Source organism: Oenanthe melanoleuca, chromosome 24 (genome assembly GCF_029582105.1).
Source record: "Oenanthe melanoleuca isolate GR-GAL-2019-014 chromosome 24, OMel1.0, whole genome shotgun sequence".
NCBI classification, from domain to species: Eukaryota; Metazoa; Chordata; class Aves; order Passeriformes; family Muscicapidae; genus Oenanthe; species Oenanthe melanoleuca.
The window spans coordinates 1,686,181-1,704,245 of record NC_079357.1 but is presented as its reverse complement, the minus strand read 5'-3'; the positions used below and the strand labels follow the sequence as shown (position 1 = coordinate 1,704,245).

The 18,065-nt window shown below is 50.9% G+C and overlaps 1 protein-coding gene across 2 annotated transcripts in view; it reads left to right on the top strand.

Moving 5' to 3' along the window:
- The window catches only part of DIXDC1 (DIX domain containing 1), a 31,881-nt gene extending 15,291 nt beyond the window's left edge, over window positions 1–16,590 (top strand). The window contains exons 5-20 of one of the 2 annotated variants that reach the window (XM_056509653.1): window positions 2,262–2,369; window positions 6,915–7,027; window positions 7,331–7,479; window positions 8,369–8,458; window positions 8,622–8,675; window positions 9,098–9,148; window positions 10,068–10,172; window positions 10,598–10,651; window positions 11,156–11,248; window positions 11,325–11,396; window positions 11,844–11,930; window positions 13,232–13,393; window positions 13,484–13,550; window positions 14,079–14,187; window positions 14,388–14,496; window positions 15,322–16,590. In XM_056509653.1, the coding sequence (XP_056365628.1) occupies window positions 2,262–2,369; window positions 6,915–7,027; window positions 7,331–7,479; window positions 8,369–8,458; window positions 8,622–8,675; window positions 9,098–9,148; window positions 10,068–10,172; window positions 10,598–10,651; window positions 11,156–11,248; window positions 11,325–11,396; window positions 11,844–11,930; window positions 13,232–13,393; window positions 13,484–13,550; window positions 14,079–14,187; window positions 14,388–14,496; window positions 15,322–15,402 (1,504 nt within the window). In that variant the 3' untranslated portion in view covers window positions 15,403–16,590. Of the gene's footprint in view, window positions 1–2,261; window positions 2,370–3,879; window positions 4,920–6,914; window positions 7,028–7,330; window positions 7,480–8,368; window positions 8,459–8,621; window positions 8,676–9,097; window positions 9,149–10,067; window positions 10,173–10,597; window positions 10,652–11,155; window positions 11,249–11,324; window positions 11,397–11,843; window positions 11,931–13,231; window positions 13,394–13,483; window positions 13,551–14,078; window positions 14,188–14,387; window positions 14,497–15,321 lie in introns of those variants that run through there. The other variant, XM_056509654.1, reaches the window with a different exon arrangement.
- The last annotated feature ends 1,475 nt before the right edge of the window (window positions 16,591–18,065 follow it).

Here is an 18,065-nt window from a genome sequence, read left to right as displayed (position 1 = left end):
CTGCAAGTGTCACTGTATTGAGCTGGGTGCTCCATGGCTCAGTGTGAGCCCAGCAAGTGTCACTGTATTGAGCTGGGTGTTCCATGGCTCATGTGAGCCCTGCAAGTGTCACTGTATTGAGCTGGGTGCTCCATGGTTCATGTGAGCCCTGCAAGTGTCACTGTATTGAGCTGGGTGCTGCATGGCTCAGTGTGAACACAAGTGTCACTGTATTGAGCTGGGTGCTCCATGGCTCAGTGTGAGCACAAGTGTCACTGTATTGAGCTGGGTGCTGCATGTGAGCCCTGCAAGTGTCACTGTATTGAGCTGGGTGTTCCATGGCTCATGTGAGCCCTGCAAGTGTCACTGTATTGAGCTGGGTGCTCCATGGCTCAGTGTGAGCCCAAGTGTCACTGTATTGAGCTGGGTGCTCCATGGCTCAGTGTGAACACAAGTGTCACTGTATTGAGCTGGGTGCTCCATGGCTCAGTGTGAACACAAGTGTCACTGTATTGAGCTGGGTGCTCCATGGCTCATGTGAGCCCAGCAAGTGTCACTGTATTGAGCTGGGTGCTCCATGGCTCAGTGTGAACACAAGTGTCACTGTATTGAGCTGGGTGCTCCATGGCTCATGTGAGCCCTGCAAGTGTCACTTTATTGTCTCTTCCCACCCCAATGCACGATTTCTCTCCTCCTGCACAACTTAGTATTGGTTAAAGTCTTCTTGCACCAGGCAAGCATGCAGAGTTTTCTACTTTTCTATTTTTCTATTTTTCCACTTTTCTATTTTTTCTACTTTTCTACTTTTCTATTTTTCCACTCTTCTACTTTTCTAATTAACTATTTTTCTATTGTTTCTACTTTTCCACTTTTCCACTTTTCCAACTTTCTACTTTCCTACTTTTCTATTTTTCTACTTTTCTATTTTTCCAATTTTCTACTTTACTATTTTTCTCTTTTTCCACTCTTCTACTTTTCTACTTTACTATTTTTCTATTTTTCTACTTTTCCACTTTTGTACTTTTCCACTCTTGTACTTTTCCACTCTTCCACTTTTCTATATTTCCACTTTTCTACTTTTCTATTTTTTTACTTTTCTACTTTTCTATTTTTTCTACTTTTCTACTTCTTTATTTTTCTACTTTTCTACTTCTCATTGGTTTCATACTTCCTTGCCATTCACTTATCACCTTTAGTTCTTTTTGTCTCGCCCTTTGTTTTCTTGTTCAGCTGTTCTTATTTCATTTTCAAGGGCAAAGCTGCAGGCCTAGCTCAGGCTCATAAAAGCATTCCTATCCCTTTTCTGACCTGTTCACTACATGTTCATTTTTCTCTGAAAACACTCCCACAATGAGTTGGAAACAGAAATAAATGCATCGTTGTCCATTTTATTCCTGGTGGGAGGAAGCTCCTGTTGTGCCAAAACCCCTAAAAAGTGCCCTGGCAGAGGGGGCACTGACCTGGCTCTGGCACCCCAGGTTGTACAGAAAATTTACAGTGAAATGGGTCTGTCTTTATCTCCCTGGGACAGAACAGGGAGTACAGCCCAGGCAGAGGGAGCTGTGCTGTCTGTTCTCCCCACGCTGCCCTTGGTGCTGCTCCTTGGGGATTTTCTCATGCCAAGCAAAACAAAAGTCAGCTTTTCACCCCAGACATCAGTGAGCTTTATTTCCAGAGCTGAGGATGTTGCACAAATCCTTTCTGGCTCCCCCATTGCTCATCCCACTGCTGCAGGTGGCTGCTGAGTGTGGGGATGCTGAAAATCCACACACACAGAGGGAATAATTCTGAAAATCCCATTTGTCCCCTGCCAAAGGTGCTGTGTGGGTGACAATAACAATAAGAGCAATGACATTTAACTGGGAGCCAGGTGCTGGGACTGTGCAGAGTTTCATTTCCACAGCATTTCCACATTTGCCCATTTGATATTGGCTCCAGAGAGCACCTATGGAACAGAGTGGAAATGAGGATGAAATGGTCAATTTTGTTGAAAAATGAAATGTCAAAGGTTTCCTTTACAAAGGCCTTGGAGTTCCTCAGAAAAGACAATATTTGTGATTTTTCCTTGCACTTTCAGAGCTTTTGGAGTTTCCTACTCACAAAACAACAAGCTCTGTTTGCCTGTTTTCCCTTAACACCAGGAAGATGGGGATCCCTGATAGGAAAATTAGCATTTTTCCTGCTGTCTCCTCTTCCTCACCTCCTTTTCCTTAGCTTTCCCTCCCTCCTTGTTGGAGACAGAAGGATTCCAGCTGCCCTCATTTTGTGATTGCCACCCCCAGGAACAGCAGCATGGATGAGGAGATTGAGAATCCCTACTGGAGCGTGCGGGCCCTGGTGCAGCAGTACGAGGGCCAGCAGAACCTGCCACAGGAGCCCCACCCTGCCAGGTGAGGAGTTTTTACTGCCAAGGTGTTTTCCTTTGCCTGACATCCCCCAAAGTGCCTTTTCCCCCCTCCAAAATGTGATGGAGAAGGGTTGGTGTGGAGGGTGGAACTGCAGGAATCAACGTGAAGCAGTTTTTTGTTGTTTTCGTGGATATAGGAGGAAAAAAAAAGCACTTTTGAAGAAAAATCACTCCAGTGAGGGAGCTGATCCAGCATGGAGAGCTCTGTAGTAAAAGGAAGCCGCTCCCTTTTCCCCCAGAGAGCCAGAAACCGCTGGGAAGAGCAGGAACTGTGTCAGTGAGCACACCGGAGCTCCCTCTGGAAACGGGGCTGTGCTCAGCTCATCTCACCTGCGGCAGACCCGAGGGCAGGGGCTGCACCTGGGGAGCTGCAGCTCTTCAGTTCAGAGCCACTGAAAGCCCCAGTTTTGCTTTTCCATGTCCTTCCCCTGCCTGGGCTGCTCCCCCAGTGCCTCCCTCCCGTGTGTGGGGGAGTGAGGAGCTCCTTTGCCAAGGACAGATTGCCACTGACAGCTCCCAGCAGGCAGGACGTTGCCCCAGCATTTCCCAGGCCAGTTTTTATGCTCCACAGCACCAATAATTCTCTGCCTACCTGAAAATTAAGTTTGCTTTGCCCAACAGAGGAGAAAACCACAAGAGTTTGTGTTTATCCCCCAGTTTTGCTGCGTGTCATGGGGAGAGAGTTTATAAATAGATTTTAGGAGGAGTGTGGGCTTGCAGGGAGCCAGGGCTGGAGCAGTGCCTCCACATGATGTCAGCAGTGTGCTGTGGAGGCCAGGCTGCCAGGGGGGTGTCAAAATCCTGCTCTTGGCAGCAGCATTGCTGGATAATGCCACAGGACCTTGGGGTTGGCTCCTGAGCCGTCAGCTCACATTCTGCTCCCTGCTCTCATCCCTCAGTTTAAGGGAGTTGGAATATTTGGTGTATTCTTCTACCCTCTTTCCTCATATTTTGGTATTTTTGGTGGTAAACAAAAAATCTCTCTGTGCATCCTGCGTTTTTATTTTATTTTTTTTTTTTTTGTCATGAATTCTCTGCCCACAACACAATATTATTGCTGCTAGGGCAGAACACAGGGAGAATCTTTCCATAAGTGATAAAAACTGGGAGCGTTCTGCCCCTCCATCTGCTGGGGGTGTCTCTGCTGACACGACTCTGCACGATGAGAACACGATGCTCTCCCTTTCCTGGCAGGGAAAAACGTGCTCAGCTCGGTTAGGAGAACAGAGATGTTTTTTTAATTAGTGAGAAATGTAACTGAGTGCAGGAGCCCCCTGCAGCCCACCCTGCTGCTGTGGTGTCCCAGGGCAGCATCCCCAGCCCTGCAGCGCTCAGAGCTCTCCCAGTTCCCAGGGACGGCAGCGCCAACCAGAGCAGGCTGCCGAAATGATTCATGGAAAAATCTGCCAAAAATCAGATGATTCCCAGGCTGCCGAGCCCCTCACCCATCCCTCTTCCCTTTCCCCTCCCCTTCCAGCAGCATTCCCTCCCCCACCCCTGAGCCAGGCAGCTCGGAGGAAAGGCTGTGCCTGCACAGCCCGTGTGACAGCGGGAGGGACAGCGGGCCGAGCCTGGGGCTGGGAGAGCTGGGGAGAGCCTGCATCCCTCTGGAAGGTGGGGAGAGCCTGGGAAAATCCTGCATCCCTCTGGAAGCTGGGGAGAGCCTGGGAAAATCCTGCATCCCTCTGGAAGGTGGGGAGAGCCTGGGAAAATCCTGCATCCCTTTGGAAGGTGGGGAGAGGAGCCTGGGAAAATCCTGCATCCCTGTGAAAGCTGAGGAGAGCCTGGGAAAATCCTGCATCCCTGTGAAAGGTGGGGAGAGGAGCCTGGGAAGAACCTGCATCCCTTTGGAGATTGGGGAGAGGAGCTTAGGAAGAGCCAGCATCCCTTTGGAAGCTGAGGAGAGCCTGGGCAGATCCCACATCTCTCTGGAGGCTGGGAAGAGCTGCTTAGGAAGAGCCAGCATCCCTCTGGAAGATCGGGAGAGCCTGGGAAGATCCCACATCCCTCTGGAGGCTGGATGAGAGGAGCTTAGGAACAGCCCGCATCCCTCTGGAGCCTGGGGAGAGGAGCCGGGGCAGATCCCGCATCCCCCGAGCGCAGGGACCCCGCGCCGGCAGCACCTCCATCCCTTCCCTTCCCTTCCTTTCCCTTCCCTTCCCTTCCCCCGGCGGCTCCGCGGATGCTCGGCACCAGGAGGGCGGGATGGGATGAGAAACACCCCCGGAGCCGTGTGATGAAAACAAGCGGCTGTGCAGCTGAGAAAAATGCAGCAGCGGGAGACAAATAACCTGCGAGGGAAAGCTGCGGGAGCCAAAGGCAGGCTGCAGAATTCCCCGGCTGCGGATTTGCCTCTCGGGAGAGCCTGACTCGGTTGTTTTGCTGTTCCTGCTGGGAATCCTCTGGGCGCTCTGGCTGGAAAAGGTTCCCGCAGGAGTTTGGCCGGCGGAGGGAAGGAGGCGTGAGCGGGATGCTGCGGATGCTGTGAGGCCAGAGGTGCAAGTGGGACCATGGGAGGGAAGCAGGTGAAATGGTGAGCGGCTGTGATTGTCCGGGGGAGCAGAGCACCGCGTGTGTGAGCTCGGGGCTCGCTGCCCTGCAGGCTCGGCTGTGCTGGCGGATCTGGGGCTCGGGGGAGGCAGGATTTGGGTTAAGGAACCAAGCGGTGAAAGGAAGAAAGTGGAGCAGTTTGCATCATAAATCTCTCTTGGAAAGCTTTCATTTCCCAGCCCTCGTTTCTGCATGCTTTAACAGGGAATTGTTCTGCACTTTTAAAGGCGTTGCATCAGCGGGTATTTCACACTCCGATGGTTTGGACTGATACAGAACCTGGGCGAGTGTTTCCAGCATTAATTGGATGGTGCAGAAAGCAGCCTGACCTGTGCTGCTGCTTCAGCTGCCTCTGGCTGTGCCGCTGTTTGCAATGTTTGGGAGGTGGTTATGGATGCTGAGTGAACCTTTTGAAACAGGAAAACTGCCTGGAAAGGGTCTGGGAATGCCTAAGGGGATGTAAATGTGCTGTGGGGACCCATCCCCACCTGTGCTCCCTTTCATTGGCTGTGGGCTGTGGATCCAGTGCTGGGAGGAGCGGATTTGGGATGTTATTTCCAGGCTCACATCCTTGTTTTTCACCCTGCTCATCCTTTTTGGCTCCCCCTGTTCCACCACCTCCTCTCCCATCTGTGGCTGGTGGTGTTTTTCTGGGACAGCTTTTGCAGGGATGAGAACCAGCAGCGCCTCGGGGTGGGGGCAGGTTCAGAGAATCAGCTGGGAACAGGAGGGAGGGAATTCTGAGATCTGTTCCTAGAAGGAAGTGCGATCCCTCCTGGAGCTGCTGGCCATGTCAGAGCAGCTGGGCTTCCTGCTGGCATCTGTGCTGTGTGAAAGTTTCATCCTTTCTTCTGGCCCTTGTTACACAGTGCAATCCCAGCAGAACTGCCAAATCAAATAATAAACAGCACTTAAAAAAACCCAAAAAAACAACAACATAATTTTATGCCATGGCCCCATTCAGCAATGAGCAGGAGCTGGTTACAAATTTGATATTAAAAATATGTCTAATGAGGGATTTGGAATTCCTGGAGGTAAATCCTGGAGCAAAGCCAGGTGGCCAGGGGCCCTTTGAGCATCATGCACACACCTGATGCACAGGTACTGTCCCTGTTGGGGATTTCTACTGGACAACGATTATTCTTTCACTTTGACACGGGGGAAGTCTGGACCACAAAAATCTGGACTCAGGTCTGTGATTTGAATGAGGACAGGCTGGTCCTGGCCGTGGGAGTGGGGCAGGCAGAGCAGCAAGTCATTTCCATCTCTATTGCAGGGCTTTTCCCATTCTGTGGGAGCTGTGGGAGACAGAGCAGCAGTGCTGGGAAGATGCAGGGAGGGAGCTGCTGAAGCCTCTTATTTTTCTAAACCTATTGTATTATTTCCACACTGTTTTTCTTTTTGTTCCCTGCCCTTTGTTTCTGTGTTGGGGGAGAATGAAAAATTAACTCCTGCTCACACTTGCAAGGATTAATTCCTGCGACTTTCGGGGTACATTGAATGGGTCAGTGAGCTTCAGCCACCTTTTGATGTTGTCTGGGAGATGCACTTAGGAAGAATTTCTGAGAAAAAGATTGCTTGAACCTCCCAGTCAGCTGAGATGGCTCCTGTGAAAATATGTGGGCACTTGCAAGAAGTTTCAATCAAAGAACACGAGTGAGTGGAATCTGACTGTGAAATATATTGGGATTTAAAGTTGAAATGATTCATCTGAAAGCTCTGGAGCAAGAGATGAAGGGTGACTTTTTGTCCAGCAGTAAATTACTCCTGAGTGTTGCCCTACCCCTGTGTGAGAGTCTGAATTCAAAAAATTACATGTCCAGGTTGGGTTGTTGAAGTTGTTGTCTGCATCCATCTCCGGGATGCAGATAATTCTTAGATAAAAGTGAATATGGAGAAAAATTTGTTGAAAATTAGATAATGTTGATCAGCAATAAAAAAAAATAAAATAAAGAGCTGTTCCTGCCTTGCTCTGCAGCCTGACTTCACCCAGCCCTGTCCACAGTGCAAAGAGTGAATCCACTGTAGCCCCCTCAGAGGAGAAGGAGAGACTTGTGAGCCTGCAGACTGAAGAGACAGAGACTAAAACAGGTAAAACACTGTGAGTTTTAGTGTGGTACAAGCTGAAAAGCTCCCTGGGGACTGGAATTGTTTAATGCTGCCTCCAGTGTGTCCTTGGGGCTCTGAGGGATGCTCTGCAAAGCCCACAGGTGCTTTTCCCCCTCTGTCACACACAGTTTCACACAGTATCCACAGTTATCTGGATAAAGTGTGTGTGGAAAGCTCAGTCAGCCCCAGGAATGAGCCCCAGATCCCTGGGCTCAGATGAGCAGCCACACCTTGGCACAGGTGAGTGCTGCAGCCCTGGGCACATCCAGCCCCTCTCTCTTGCAGAAGAGGCTGATTGTCACTTCCAGCCTGAGTGGCAGGCAGGGAGCTCTGGCTCCTGCTTGGAGAACTCATGGGAGGAGCAGCTCTTGGAACAGCAGGACCACCTGGAAAAGGAAATGGAGGAGGCAAAAAAGATGATCTCGGGTTTGCAGGTGAGAGATTTCTCTTCTCAGGGAGTGTTCCCTTCCAGGGTCACCCAGCCCTGCAGCAGTCATTCCATCAGCTTGGCTGTACCTCCATTTTTGGCACATTCTCCCCACAATTCTTCATTTGTGGGACCTTTCCCTCAGCCTGGGCTGAGTTTGGCTCTGCCTGGGGAACAGAGCCCCTTGATCCATATGCTGAAGGCACTGAAGTCTCTCAGGAACATCCCTTTCTGTTTGTGCTGGGAACCACAGTGGCTCTGAATTGTAAATATTTATGTGGCAGTAAACAAAGCAGAGACTGTGTGAGGAGCACAGGCAGCTGGGAGGGCACTTTCCCCGGGGACAATGGGCAGGACACAAAAGAGTCACCAAAAAAAAAATTAAAAATTCCTTGGTAAAATCCAGCTGCATTTTGTGCCCACTGGGAGCAGGGACAGGAGGGACTGGCACTGCTGCCCCCTCATCCTCTGGGAGTGGGGAGAGGCAGCTGATGTGGCCAAAATTGGATTTGATTCATTGATTTTCATCCTCTTACTCAATAAATGAGAGGCTCCAGTTTGTGAGAGTTTGGTTGAAATATTGGGGATCTGATGCACACACACCCTATAAGGTGCTAAAGCTGAGACTTCACTCCCTGGAAATCTGAGTTGTCCTTGTTTGGTTCTTTCTGTGGAGGAGAGCATGGGCTGACAGATCCCTGGGGGAGATTTGTTAGGGGATAAATCTTCTTGTTCATTCCTGAAAAAAACAACTCATTTTTGAGGGGAATAAATCAGCAGAAATGGGAAATAAAACTGTTGATAGGAGAGACTGCTGGCCAGAGCTGCAACTCACCTGTTTCCCTTTGAAATCTATGAAAAGGAGATTTATTTTTTTTTCCCCTTTATCTCCCCAGGCTTTGTTGCTCAATGGGTCTTTACCTGAGGATGAGCAGGAAGGGTCCTTTGAACTTTCTGAGCGTGGAGCCTGCCCTGAGGAGCAGCTGGTGAGAACATCCCTGGACCCCAATTTCCCTGCCCCAGCTGCCTTTTGCCCTCCCCTGCTGCTCAATAACAAGGCTGATATTGTTATATATTGTTATATATTGTTATATATTGTTATATATTGTTATATATTGTTATATATTGCTATATATATTTTGCATTCAGATCATCATCCGAAGCCGCCTGGACCAGAGTGTGGAAGAAAATCAAGATCTGAAGGTTAGAGGGTGACAGATGGAGGGGGAAGAGAGGTTTTGCAGATTGTTCTACTTGATTTTTTTTGGAGAAAATGGAGTTGGGAATGAAGCAAGGTGGGCAACATGATGGATGAAATGGAGAATATTCTGTTAGGGCTCCAACTCTGGAGGCTTGGGACCAGTTCAAACGCTGGCAGAAGTGTTTGATGTTGGTCTGAAGGATGGATTTGGGGACTGGGCAATCAATTTTTTCCTCAGAACTTAAACAACAGAGCTTAGGAGACCTGCTCAGCTCTTTGTCATGTCTGTAACTCATTAAAATGTCTCAGGGCCTGGCTGGCTCTTGGGTCTGTAGGAAAAGGTGGGAAGTGCCTCCTCCTGCAGCAGAAAGCACCAGCTCTGGGTGACAAGGTGCTGTTTAATCAAATTGGTTTGCATTTGCAGAAGGAGCTGCTGAAATACAAACAAGAAGCTCGGAACCTTCAGGGAATAAAGGTGAGGAAATGGGCATTTCATCAAAAATAAATTGTAGTGCTTTAGGGGGTAGGGCCAGCAGCAACCACACAGCTTTGAGGAATCCCAGATTGTGGAAGGAGGAGTACTGGGGGCTTGGAGGTGGGGGATCCTGTGGTTTGTTGCTGAATTTTTAGGCAGGTACAAGGAGCTGGATTTTCTGTTTTCTGTTCTGTCTGTACAATTGTGGTCAAATATTCCCCTTTTTTTATCCTTTTCCTTTTCCCTTTCCTTTCCCTTTTCCTTTCCCTTTTCCTTTTTCTTTTTCTTTCCCCCCTGTTTCTCCTAAACAAAAAGAGGCATAAATTTCTTGGTTCTCCTGGCTCTTTTATTCCCTCCTCTCTCTTGGAGCACACACCCAGTAGCATTGGCCCAGTGAACTCATTCCTGCCAGCACAGGAAAAAGAGCCTGGGCTGTCCCTGTCTGCCCAGAAATGGCTCAGTTTGTGCCTCTGCTGTGGTGAACACTCTGATCTCCTCCTGACTGAGGTATTTTTAGAGCTGCCTGTCAGAGGGAGCAAACAGCAGTAGCTGTCCAAGGTGGAGCTGTGGGTGAGTGAAAGGTGCAGAATTAGTGCTGACTTTGGCCTCTCCAGAGAGGATTTCACTGCACAACTGGGTCACACTCAGGGCTTAAGGCTCCTGGTGTCCTGAGCTGATCTTGGCCTCTCTGTGCCCTCTGGGAGCGTGGCTGGAGCAGGAGCTGCAGGGCACTGAGTGCATCCCTCAGAGCCAGCACTCCTCACTTCTGCAGTGGGAAACTGGGGCTGAAGCAGAGAAATCCCTCAGTGCTGGGGGCCAGGATGCTGCCAGGGAAATCACTTGTGGGTAAGGGAGAGGCAGGAGGGCTGAGAGCCCAGGGAAGGGTCCCTGCCCCTCCTGCAGAGATGTCTCTCCCCAGGACGCTCTGCAGCAGAGGCTGATCCAGCAGGATGCTGCAGTGCTGCAGCTCAAGCAGGAGCTGCTGAGAGCCAACATGGACAAGGAGGAGCTGCACAACCAGAATGTGAGTCCCTGCTGCTGCTGCTGCTGTGGTTGTTTTGGCAGGGGGTGCTGGCCCCGAGGGTGGCTGCAGCAGAGATTTCGGGGTCGTGGGATAGTGAACAAGCAGCCAAAGGTCTCTGCACAGCCCAGGCTGCTCCCAGCCTGCTGGCCAGCTGTGAGGCTGGAGATTCCTGACTTCACTGCTGCTTCCTGTCCTCCAGGACCTGCAGCTGGGACAGGGAGGAACTTTCCCTGATGTTTTCAGTGCTGTTGCATTTGTCCCTCCTCACTCCCTGGCTTAGCAGGTGGCATCTGCTCTGTCCAAAACTGCCACCCTAAACAGCAGCTGCCTCGACCTCTGCAGGTTTCTGGCCACCCTTTAGCACCAGGGCAGAGGTTTTCACTCCCTGGGAATATCTGCCTCACTCCTGGCTGTTATTCCTGCAGGTTGACCTCCAGAGGAAGGTTGAAGAGAGAAACCGGCTCCTGGCAGAGTACAAAGTAATGGAACCTCTTCCACGGGGGGCTGGGGGGTTCTTCAGCTCTGGGAATGGGATTGCTCTTTCCCTTGCACTTGCACAGCCCTGGGAAAGGGCTGCAGGAGCCAGGGGTGTTTGTGGAGAGGTGGAGGGATCAGAAGTTCTTTGCATTCCCCCCACAGCTTCTTGCAGATCTTTTATTGTGTGGTTTTTGGTGGTGGCTGCTGAGTGTCCAACACTTGTGCAGATGAGGTTGTGTGACCTGTTTGTGCTCTGATCCCTTGGGAACCTGTGTTCTCTGGGACAGCTGTGTGACCTCAGCCGCAGACCATTGGCCAAGGGGACTTTGGGCAATAAAAACCTGATTGATCTAGTCAAAAAAACCCCTCTGACACTCAGCTCTAACATCTGGCAAAGCCCACCCCGTGCAAGCCTGGTCCTGGCAGATGACAGCATTTTCCCTGCCTGGGGAGATGGCTGGGCCTCCCTCCCTGCCCTGCTGATGCCCTGGGTCCCTGTGTTGCAGAAGGAGCTGTGCCAGAAGGACCGGCACCTGCAGCAGCACCAGAGCAAGCTGGATGAGATGCTCAGGCAGCTTTCTGAGGCCAGCTACCAGCAGGTAGGGAGAGCTGGGCTGCTCTGGGAGCTCCCTGGCTGGCCCAGCTGGTGGTGACTCCTCTGCTGCCCCTCCACAGGTGGATTTGGAGCGGGAGCTGGAGCACAAGGAGGCCCTGCTGGCTCACTGCATGAAGAGAGAAGCTGAGGAGGTACAGGAGCCTTGCTCTGCACCTGGGGTGGTGTCTGCCCAGCACCCTGCAGGCACCTGTGTCCAGAAACCCCCCCCTTCATCCCAGCCCTGCCACAGCCCTGAGCCAGGCAGGCAAAGCCCCCAGAGCTCCCAGCACTGAGCACTCTGGCTCAGAATCCTCAGGGATGAAACTGTGAGGGAAGCCAGAGGCTTTCTCAGCTTCCAGCTTCACCTCTGACCCTGGCAATGGTTAGACCACAGCTCAATTTACCTCCTTCTTTTCCTTCTGACCCTGGTATTGAGTCTTTCCACCTTTATGTGAGGAATCAGGTCTGTGCTGTATCCAGGAACTCCCTGCACACTTTAGTTTTATCACTGATGTGGAAAGCTCCCATTCCCTCTCATTTTGAAGTCCATAAATGGGGATTTTTGGGAAGCTCCTGACACCCACATTTCCCCTTCTCAGGTGATGGCTTACAGCAGTCACAGTGCCCAGAGCAATGGCTTTCTGCAGCCAGCAGGAAAAGGAGCTGCCCCCACAGCCCACCGAGGGGTAAGTGCACCTGAGCCAGACATCCTGGAACTCTTGGATTCTGTTCAGAGAGGTTTCCCCTTGCTGGGGGAAGGAGGATGGGGAGGCAGCAGCCTGGGTTGGTCTGTCCTCTGCACACTGATAAAATTTCATGGCAAGTTCAAGATCTTGGTCCATTTGACTAATATGTTTTATGAACATTGCCCAGGATATCTAACTGATCTACTAAAGACCATGGGTGATAAACATCTTCAAGTGTAAGGGAGCTCAAAAGAAAAAGCCCATCTTTTCAGGGAAAGAAACTGGTTGCTTGTGTTTAGATGGAAAGTACCTTACAAGTTTCTAACTCCAGATGGAAGGCACATTTCTCTACAAAGCATTTAAGCAACATAAATACATGCAGTACATGCATGGCCTTTTTTCTTTTTTTTTAATTGGGTTGTAGATTTTTGTTTGTTGTTTTGATGCATTTTTTTGTTTGTTATGCTTTAAAGCTACTTATATGTCACAAAGGCAGGAGATAAGTATAACACTCTAATGATGTGGAAGATGCTTAAGAAAGGAGAAAGAAGCAACTAAGAGAAAGGAAATATAACTAGGCTATGATCAGAATGATGAGGTTGGAAGAGACCTCTAAGATCATTGAGTCCAACCTATGCCCTAACACCTCAACTCAGAGTCTAGACTATAGCACCAAGTGCCATGTCCAGCCTTTTCCTAAACACATCCAGAGATGGTGATTCCACCACCTCTCTGGGAAGAGCGTTCCAGTACTTTATTATTTATTATTTTTTCCTAACATCCAACCTGTACCTTCCCTGACGTAGCTTGAGACTGTGTCCTCTGGTTCTGTCAGTTGCTGCCTGGTGGAAGAGACTGACCTGTCTACAGCCTCCCTTCAGGAAGCTGTAGAGAGCAATAAGGTCACCTCTAAGCCTCCTCTTTTCCAGGCTAAACAGCCCCAGCTCCCTCAAACGTTCCTCATAAGGCTTGTGTTCCAAGCCCTTCACCACCTTGCTGCCCTCCTCTGGACATGTTCAAGCATCTCAACATCCTTTCTAAACTGAGGGGACAGAACTGGGCACAGTACCCAAGATGTGGTGTCACCAGTGCCGAGTGCAGGGGAAGAATGGCCTCCCTGCTCCTGCTGGCCACACCATTCCTAATGCAGGCCAGGTGCCTTCTTGGCCACCAGGGCACATTGCTGGCTCATAGTGTTGCCAAGCAGCACCCCCAGGTCCCTTTTTGCCTGTATCCAGCCCCACGCTGTAGGAGATTGTGAGCTGGGTGCTGCTGTAGCTAAGCTGGGATGTTCTGGGCAGAGCAACGAGCTGCAGCTGGTGCGGGACGCGCTGCGCAGCCTCAGGAACAGCTTCAGCGGGCACGACCCGCAGCACCACACCATCGACAGCCTGGAGCAGGGCATCGCCAGCCTGATGGAGCGCCTGCACCGCGGGGAGGCTCTCAGGAGGCAGGACAGGAGGGTAAGGCTCCCCTGGCACTCAGCTCCCGCCCTCGTCACACCCTGAGGGCTCTGGGAGGTGACACTTTGTCCTTGCTGCTTTGTGCCCCAGGTCCGCGGGAAATCGCCAGCGAGCAGAGCCAGCAACGAGTGCAGAGACTCCTGGCCTCCCAAATCCAGTAAGTGCTTGCAGCTCCTGCCCTTCCACTGCCAAATCCACTGCTTGGCTTCCTGGGTGTAGAATCCCCTGATCAGAGCTCCCTGCACAGGGCAGGGACACACATTTATGGCTGGTTTTTGATATAGCACCATCACAGTGCGAGTCTGGGCCTCTTGGGCAGTGCTGCAGCACAAATAACCATGGCAGTCACTGGGACAAGGGATGGCATCTCATCCCAGCTCTCCTGCTGCTGTGCACCATCTAGTGGGGACAGAGAAGTGTTCCCTGCTCGGTGCAGCCTTTATTAACAACACATTTCCACGTGTCCAGAGTATGTTCTGCATAGAAGGAGCCTTAAAACTGTGGAGTTCAGTTCCTCTGTTTCAGCTCTTGAGGGGAAACAGGAAAAAAGGCAGGAGCTGGGGAGAGAACCACAAATGGGCAAATGAAAATCCACACACCACCATGCATCCTGGCCAGCTGGAAGGGGAAGCTGGGGAGGGCAATGATGGTGAGGGATGGTAACCAGCGAGTTGCTGCCTTGCAGAGCTGCCTCACTCCCAGAGCACGCCCGTGATGAGCACCAGTGCCTGCACCAAAGTGTTGTACTTCACCGACCGCTCCCTCACCCCCTTCATGGTCAGCATACCAAAGAGGTGAGGCTGGGCCTTCCCAACCCCCCGTGCCCCTAAAAGCAGCACTCTGATTTTCTGGGAATGCTCCCAGCCAGCACAGGTTTGCTGGGCCTTAACTGGATTTCATGCTGTTGGCTGGGGAAAATGATCTGCAGTAGTCCCTGAGCTTTGTTTTTGTATTTTATTTTGGTATTTTGTTTCTGTATTTATTTCCCTTGCAGGTTAGGGGAAGTGACTCTGAAGGATTTCAAGGCAGCCATCGATCGGGAAGGAACCCATCGGTACCACTTCAAAGCCCTGGATCCAGAGTTTGGCACAGTGAAGGAGGAGGTAAAAGTGGGACTGAGCTGTGGGATCAGTGTCACCACACAGCCCTGGGGACCATGGTCACCCCACTTTCAAACTAATGAAATAGTGGATGTTTCCCCCAGACAAAGCTGTCTGCTTTCCCAGCTGTGGGTTAAGCTCCTCTTGTGCTAAAATATTTTCCTCCTCAGCAAAAGCAATTCCATGGATGTGGCTGTGACTGCCTGGGAATTGCAGAGTCCCTTGGGCAAAGCCAGCCCAAAGTGACACAGCTCAGGGGACACAGCAAAAATCCAGGCTGCATATAAAACCTGTTGCAATGGGAGAGCCTGTATAAAAATCACAATCTCCTACTTTCTTCTGAAGGTTTTTCGGAGAGAACTGTGTGTGTGATCATTCCCTTTGTGTGCTGCAGCTCGTGCTCAGGCTGGTGTGGGTGTGGATTGGACTCATTACAGCTCTTGCTTCACAAATCAATTGGGGCAAGGGCGAAGGGTGACCCTCGCTGGGGACAGGCAGGAGCAGCAACTGGAGGTTGTGGTCTGACTCAGAAAAGGCGTGGTTCCTGTCTTTAGTTTACCTTTAATGTTAAAAAAAAGATAGTATCAATAATAATCTTGATATTCATTGGTTAAAGAGGCCTGGTCTGTTATTTAACTAAATTGTGAAAATGTGACTCATACCTCAGCCCATGTATCATTCCCATGTGTTCCCTAGGCTATTTTGGGAAATCTGACCTAGGATTTGACTTCATGCCCCTGATGCCACTCACACTGTAGAACCATGTGTCCAGGCTCCAGACATCAATGAAATCCAATACTTTATTTATTTAATTTTTTTTTTCGGTAGGTATTCCATGATGATGACATCATTCCTGGCTGGGAGGGGAAAATCGTGGCCTGGGTGGAAGAAGACCACGGGGAGAATTAATGGAGCTTTCAAGCCCTGTTTCTATGGAAACCTGTGACTGCAGAGCTCAGAGAGTGACCGAGGAGCCCAAGTGCTGGGAGGCCAATTCAAGCTGCCAAAAAGGAGGCTCTGTGAAGCCAGGGGTGGTGCAGGCTGTGAGCACGGACAGCTGGCACTGACTGCCCGTGCCTGAGGGCAGCTGCTGTCCTGAGGCTGCAGGGACAGCTCTGGGGACAGAAACACCCAAAACCCTGGAGGCCTTAAGGATGCTTTGCCCCCTTCTCCATCCTGCACTGTGTGCTGCAGGCTCAGCTGGGAATCTCCCGTGCTGCTGCCACAGAGAACTGCACTGATGGTGAAAATGTGAAGCTTTGCTGGCGTGGGGAAGAAGTTGCTGCATTGTGAGAGCTGAAGGTTGGAGCAGCTGCTGTGCTGCAGGAGCAGAGGGACTCTGGACATTGCAGACTGACAGGACATGAACTGGAGGGAAGAGTCCTCTGGAGGGTTGAAGCATGGTCTGAAGCAAAGCTCACCAACCTGGCCAAGCTCCCTTTCTCCCAAACTCCCGTTTCCCAGCCCTGCTTCCCCCACGTGCTCTCCAAAGCTGTTCCCGTGTCTGAGGCCCTCTGGGTTCGCTCTGTGGGGACTGTGGGGTCTCGGTGCTTGTTTGTGTGCTGAATGATTTCAGGGGTGGGGAGCTGGAATCAGCTGCTTCCCGAGGTGGTCACACCCCTGTCCTTGCTGAGCCGCTGTCCCTGCCCTCCCTGCTGTCCCTGCCCTGCACAGACACCCCTCTGCTGTCCCCCCACTGCCAGGGCACCAAGCACTGACCCACAACAGCTCCTTGCTACACTGGGTCCTGGAGGATCAGCAAGGAACTGCTGGGGAAAGAACAAGCCCTAAAATCCCCCAAGGGTGGATTTTTCCCTTTGGTTTTGTGGTTTTGTTTCTCTACATGGCCTGTGGGCTTGGGAGGTCAAACGGGCTCTGCTCCCTCTGGGCCTTCCCTGGGCTGTCTGTGTGTGCTGTGCATGAGGGGAGAGGGGGCAGCCTGGTTTTACTGTTTTATATTAACATGTCCTTTTGTAAACATGTCCTTGAAATTATTTTGTACCGATTCACATTTGTCTGAGGACTGTGGATATTTTTATACTAGTGCAAGTGCTCTCTGTATATTTCTGCACGCATTATACTGTGTTTTACTCCTTTCCTGGTGGATGCTGAGATGTTTTGTATCGTCTTCTGTTGACACAACACTGGCCTTGTATTTTTATCGTACTATGGAAATCCAACTGGTTGATACTGGGTTTTATATCAAGGCTCTTATGTGGTTTTGTGCCACATTGGCACAACCCAAGCTGCCTCATGCTCTGGACAATTTGTGTGACTTTCTGCTTACAGACAGCGGGAGGAAAGCTCATCAGTGAACAAGTTAATTAATGGGGGAAATACATCCTTTTGGAAAAGAAACAAAGATTTTCTTTCTCCCCTGGACATAGTTCCTCTGTTGCATGGTCTCTAGTGAAGAGGGCATGGGCTCGTGATACTGAGATCAATTGTATTTGAATTGCAAACTTCTCACAAGTGTTTCATTCCTCGGGTTTTACTCATCAGTTTTATTTCAGCAACAGCCACACACCTGGGCTGGAGTTCCACGCAGCAAATTACGAAACTTTTCAAGGTCTGCTGTTTCCCAGCTTCGTGTCCTCTGCTATTCAGAGAAGCAGTTCGGCTTGGGAGAATTCTCCCTCATAAAAGCAAAAGGTGTCAATTCCAAATGAGTTTTAACTCTGACTCCAGAGATTTTATTACAAGATCAAGTTAAGTACAGGAACATGAAGGTAACTCTGAGGAAAGCTGGGCAGAAACAAAGCAATTGTAAGCAGTGGGATATCAGACAAGTGGGTTTATGGCAGTAAGAGCACCCTCAGAACAATCCCCCCTCATGAAAGGAAGTTCTTGCTTAGGCTGAGGTGGAATTTGGTATGTTTTAGTTTAAGGCCTTTGCCACTGACACCCCTGGGATATATTTTAGACCCCATCCAGAGGCCCAGCCTGAGGCCGTTCCCTCCCCTCCTGTCCCTGTTCCGTGCGAGCAAAGCCCGAGTGCCCCTCACTGCCCCTCCTGCCGGAGAGCTGGACAGAGCCTGAGCCTCCTCTTGTGCAGGCTGAGCCCCTTATCCTCAGGCTGAGCCCCCTTTCCTCAGGCTGAGCCCCCTTTCCTCAGGCTGAGCCTCCTCTTGTGCAGGCTGAGCCCCCTTTCCTCAGGCTGAGCCCCCTTTTCCTCAGGCTGAGCCCCCTTTTCCTCAGGCTGAGCCCCCTTTCCTCAGGCTGAGTCCCCTTTTCCTCAGGCTGAGCCCCTTTCCTCAGGCTGAGCCCCTTTTCCTTAGGCTGAGCACCCTCTTCCTCAGGCTGAGCCTCCTTTCCTCAGGCTGCGCTTTTTTTCCCTCAGGTTGATCCCCCTTTGCTGCAGGCTGAGCCCCCTTTCCTCAGGCTGAGCCTCCTTTCCCTCAAGCTGATGATCCCCCTTTCCTCAGGCTGAGCCTCCTTCTCCTCAGGCTGATTTGCCCTTTCCCTCAGGCTGAGCCTCCTTTCCTCAGGCTGCGCTTCTTTTCCCTCAGACTGAGCCCCCCTTTTCTGCAAGCTGAGTCCCCTTCTCCTCGTGCTGAGCCTCCTCTCCCTCA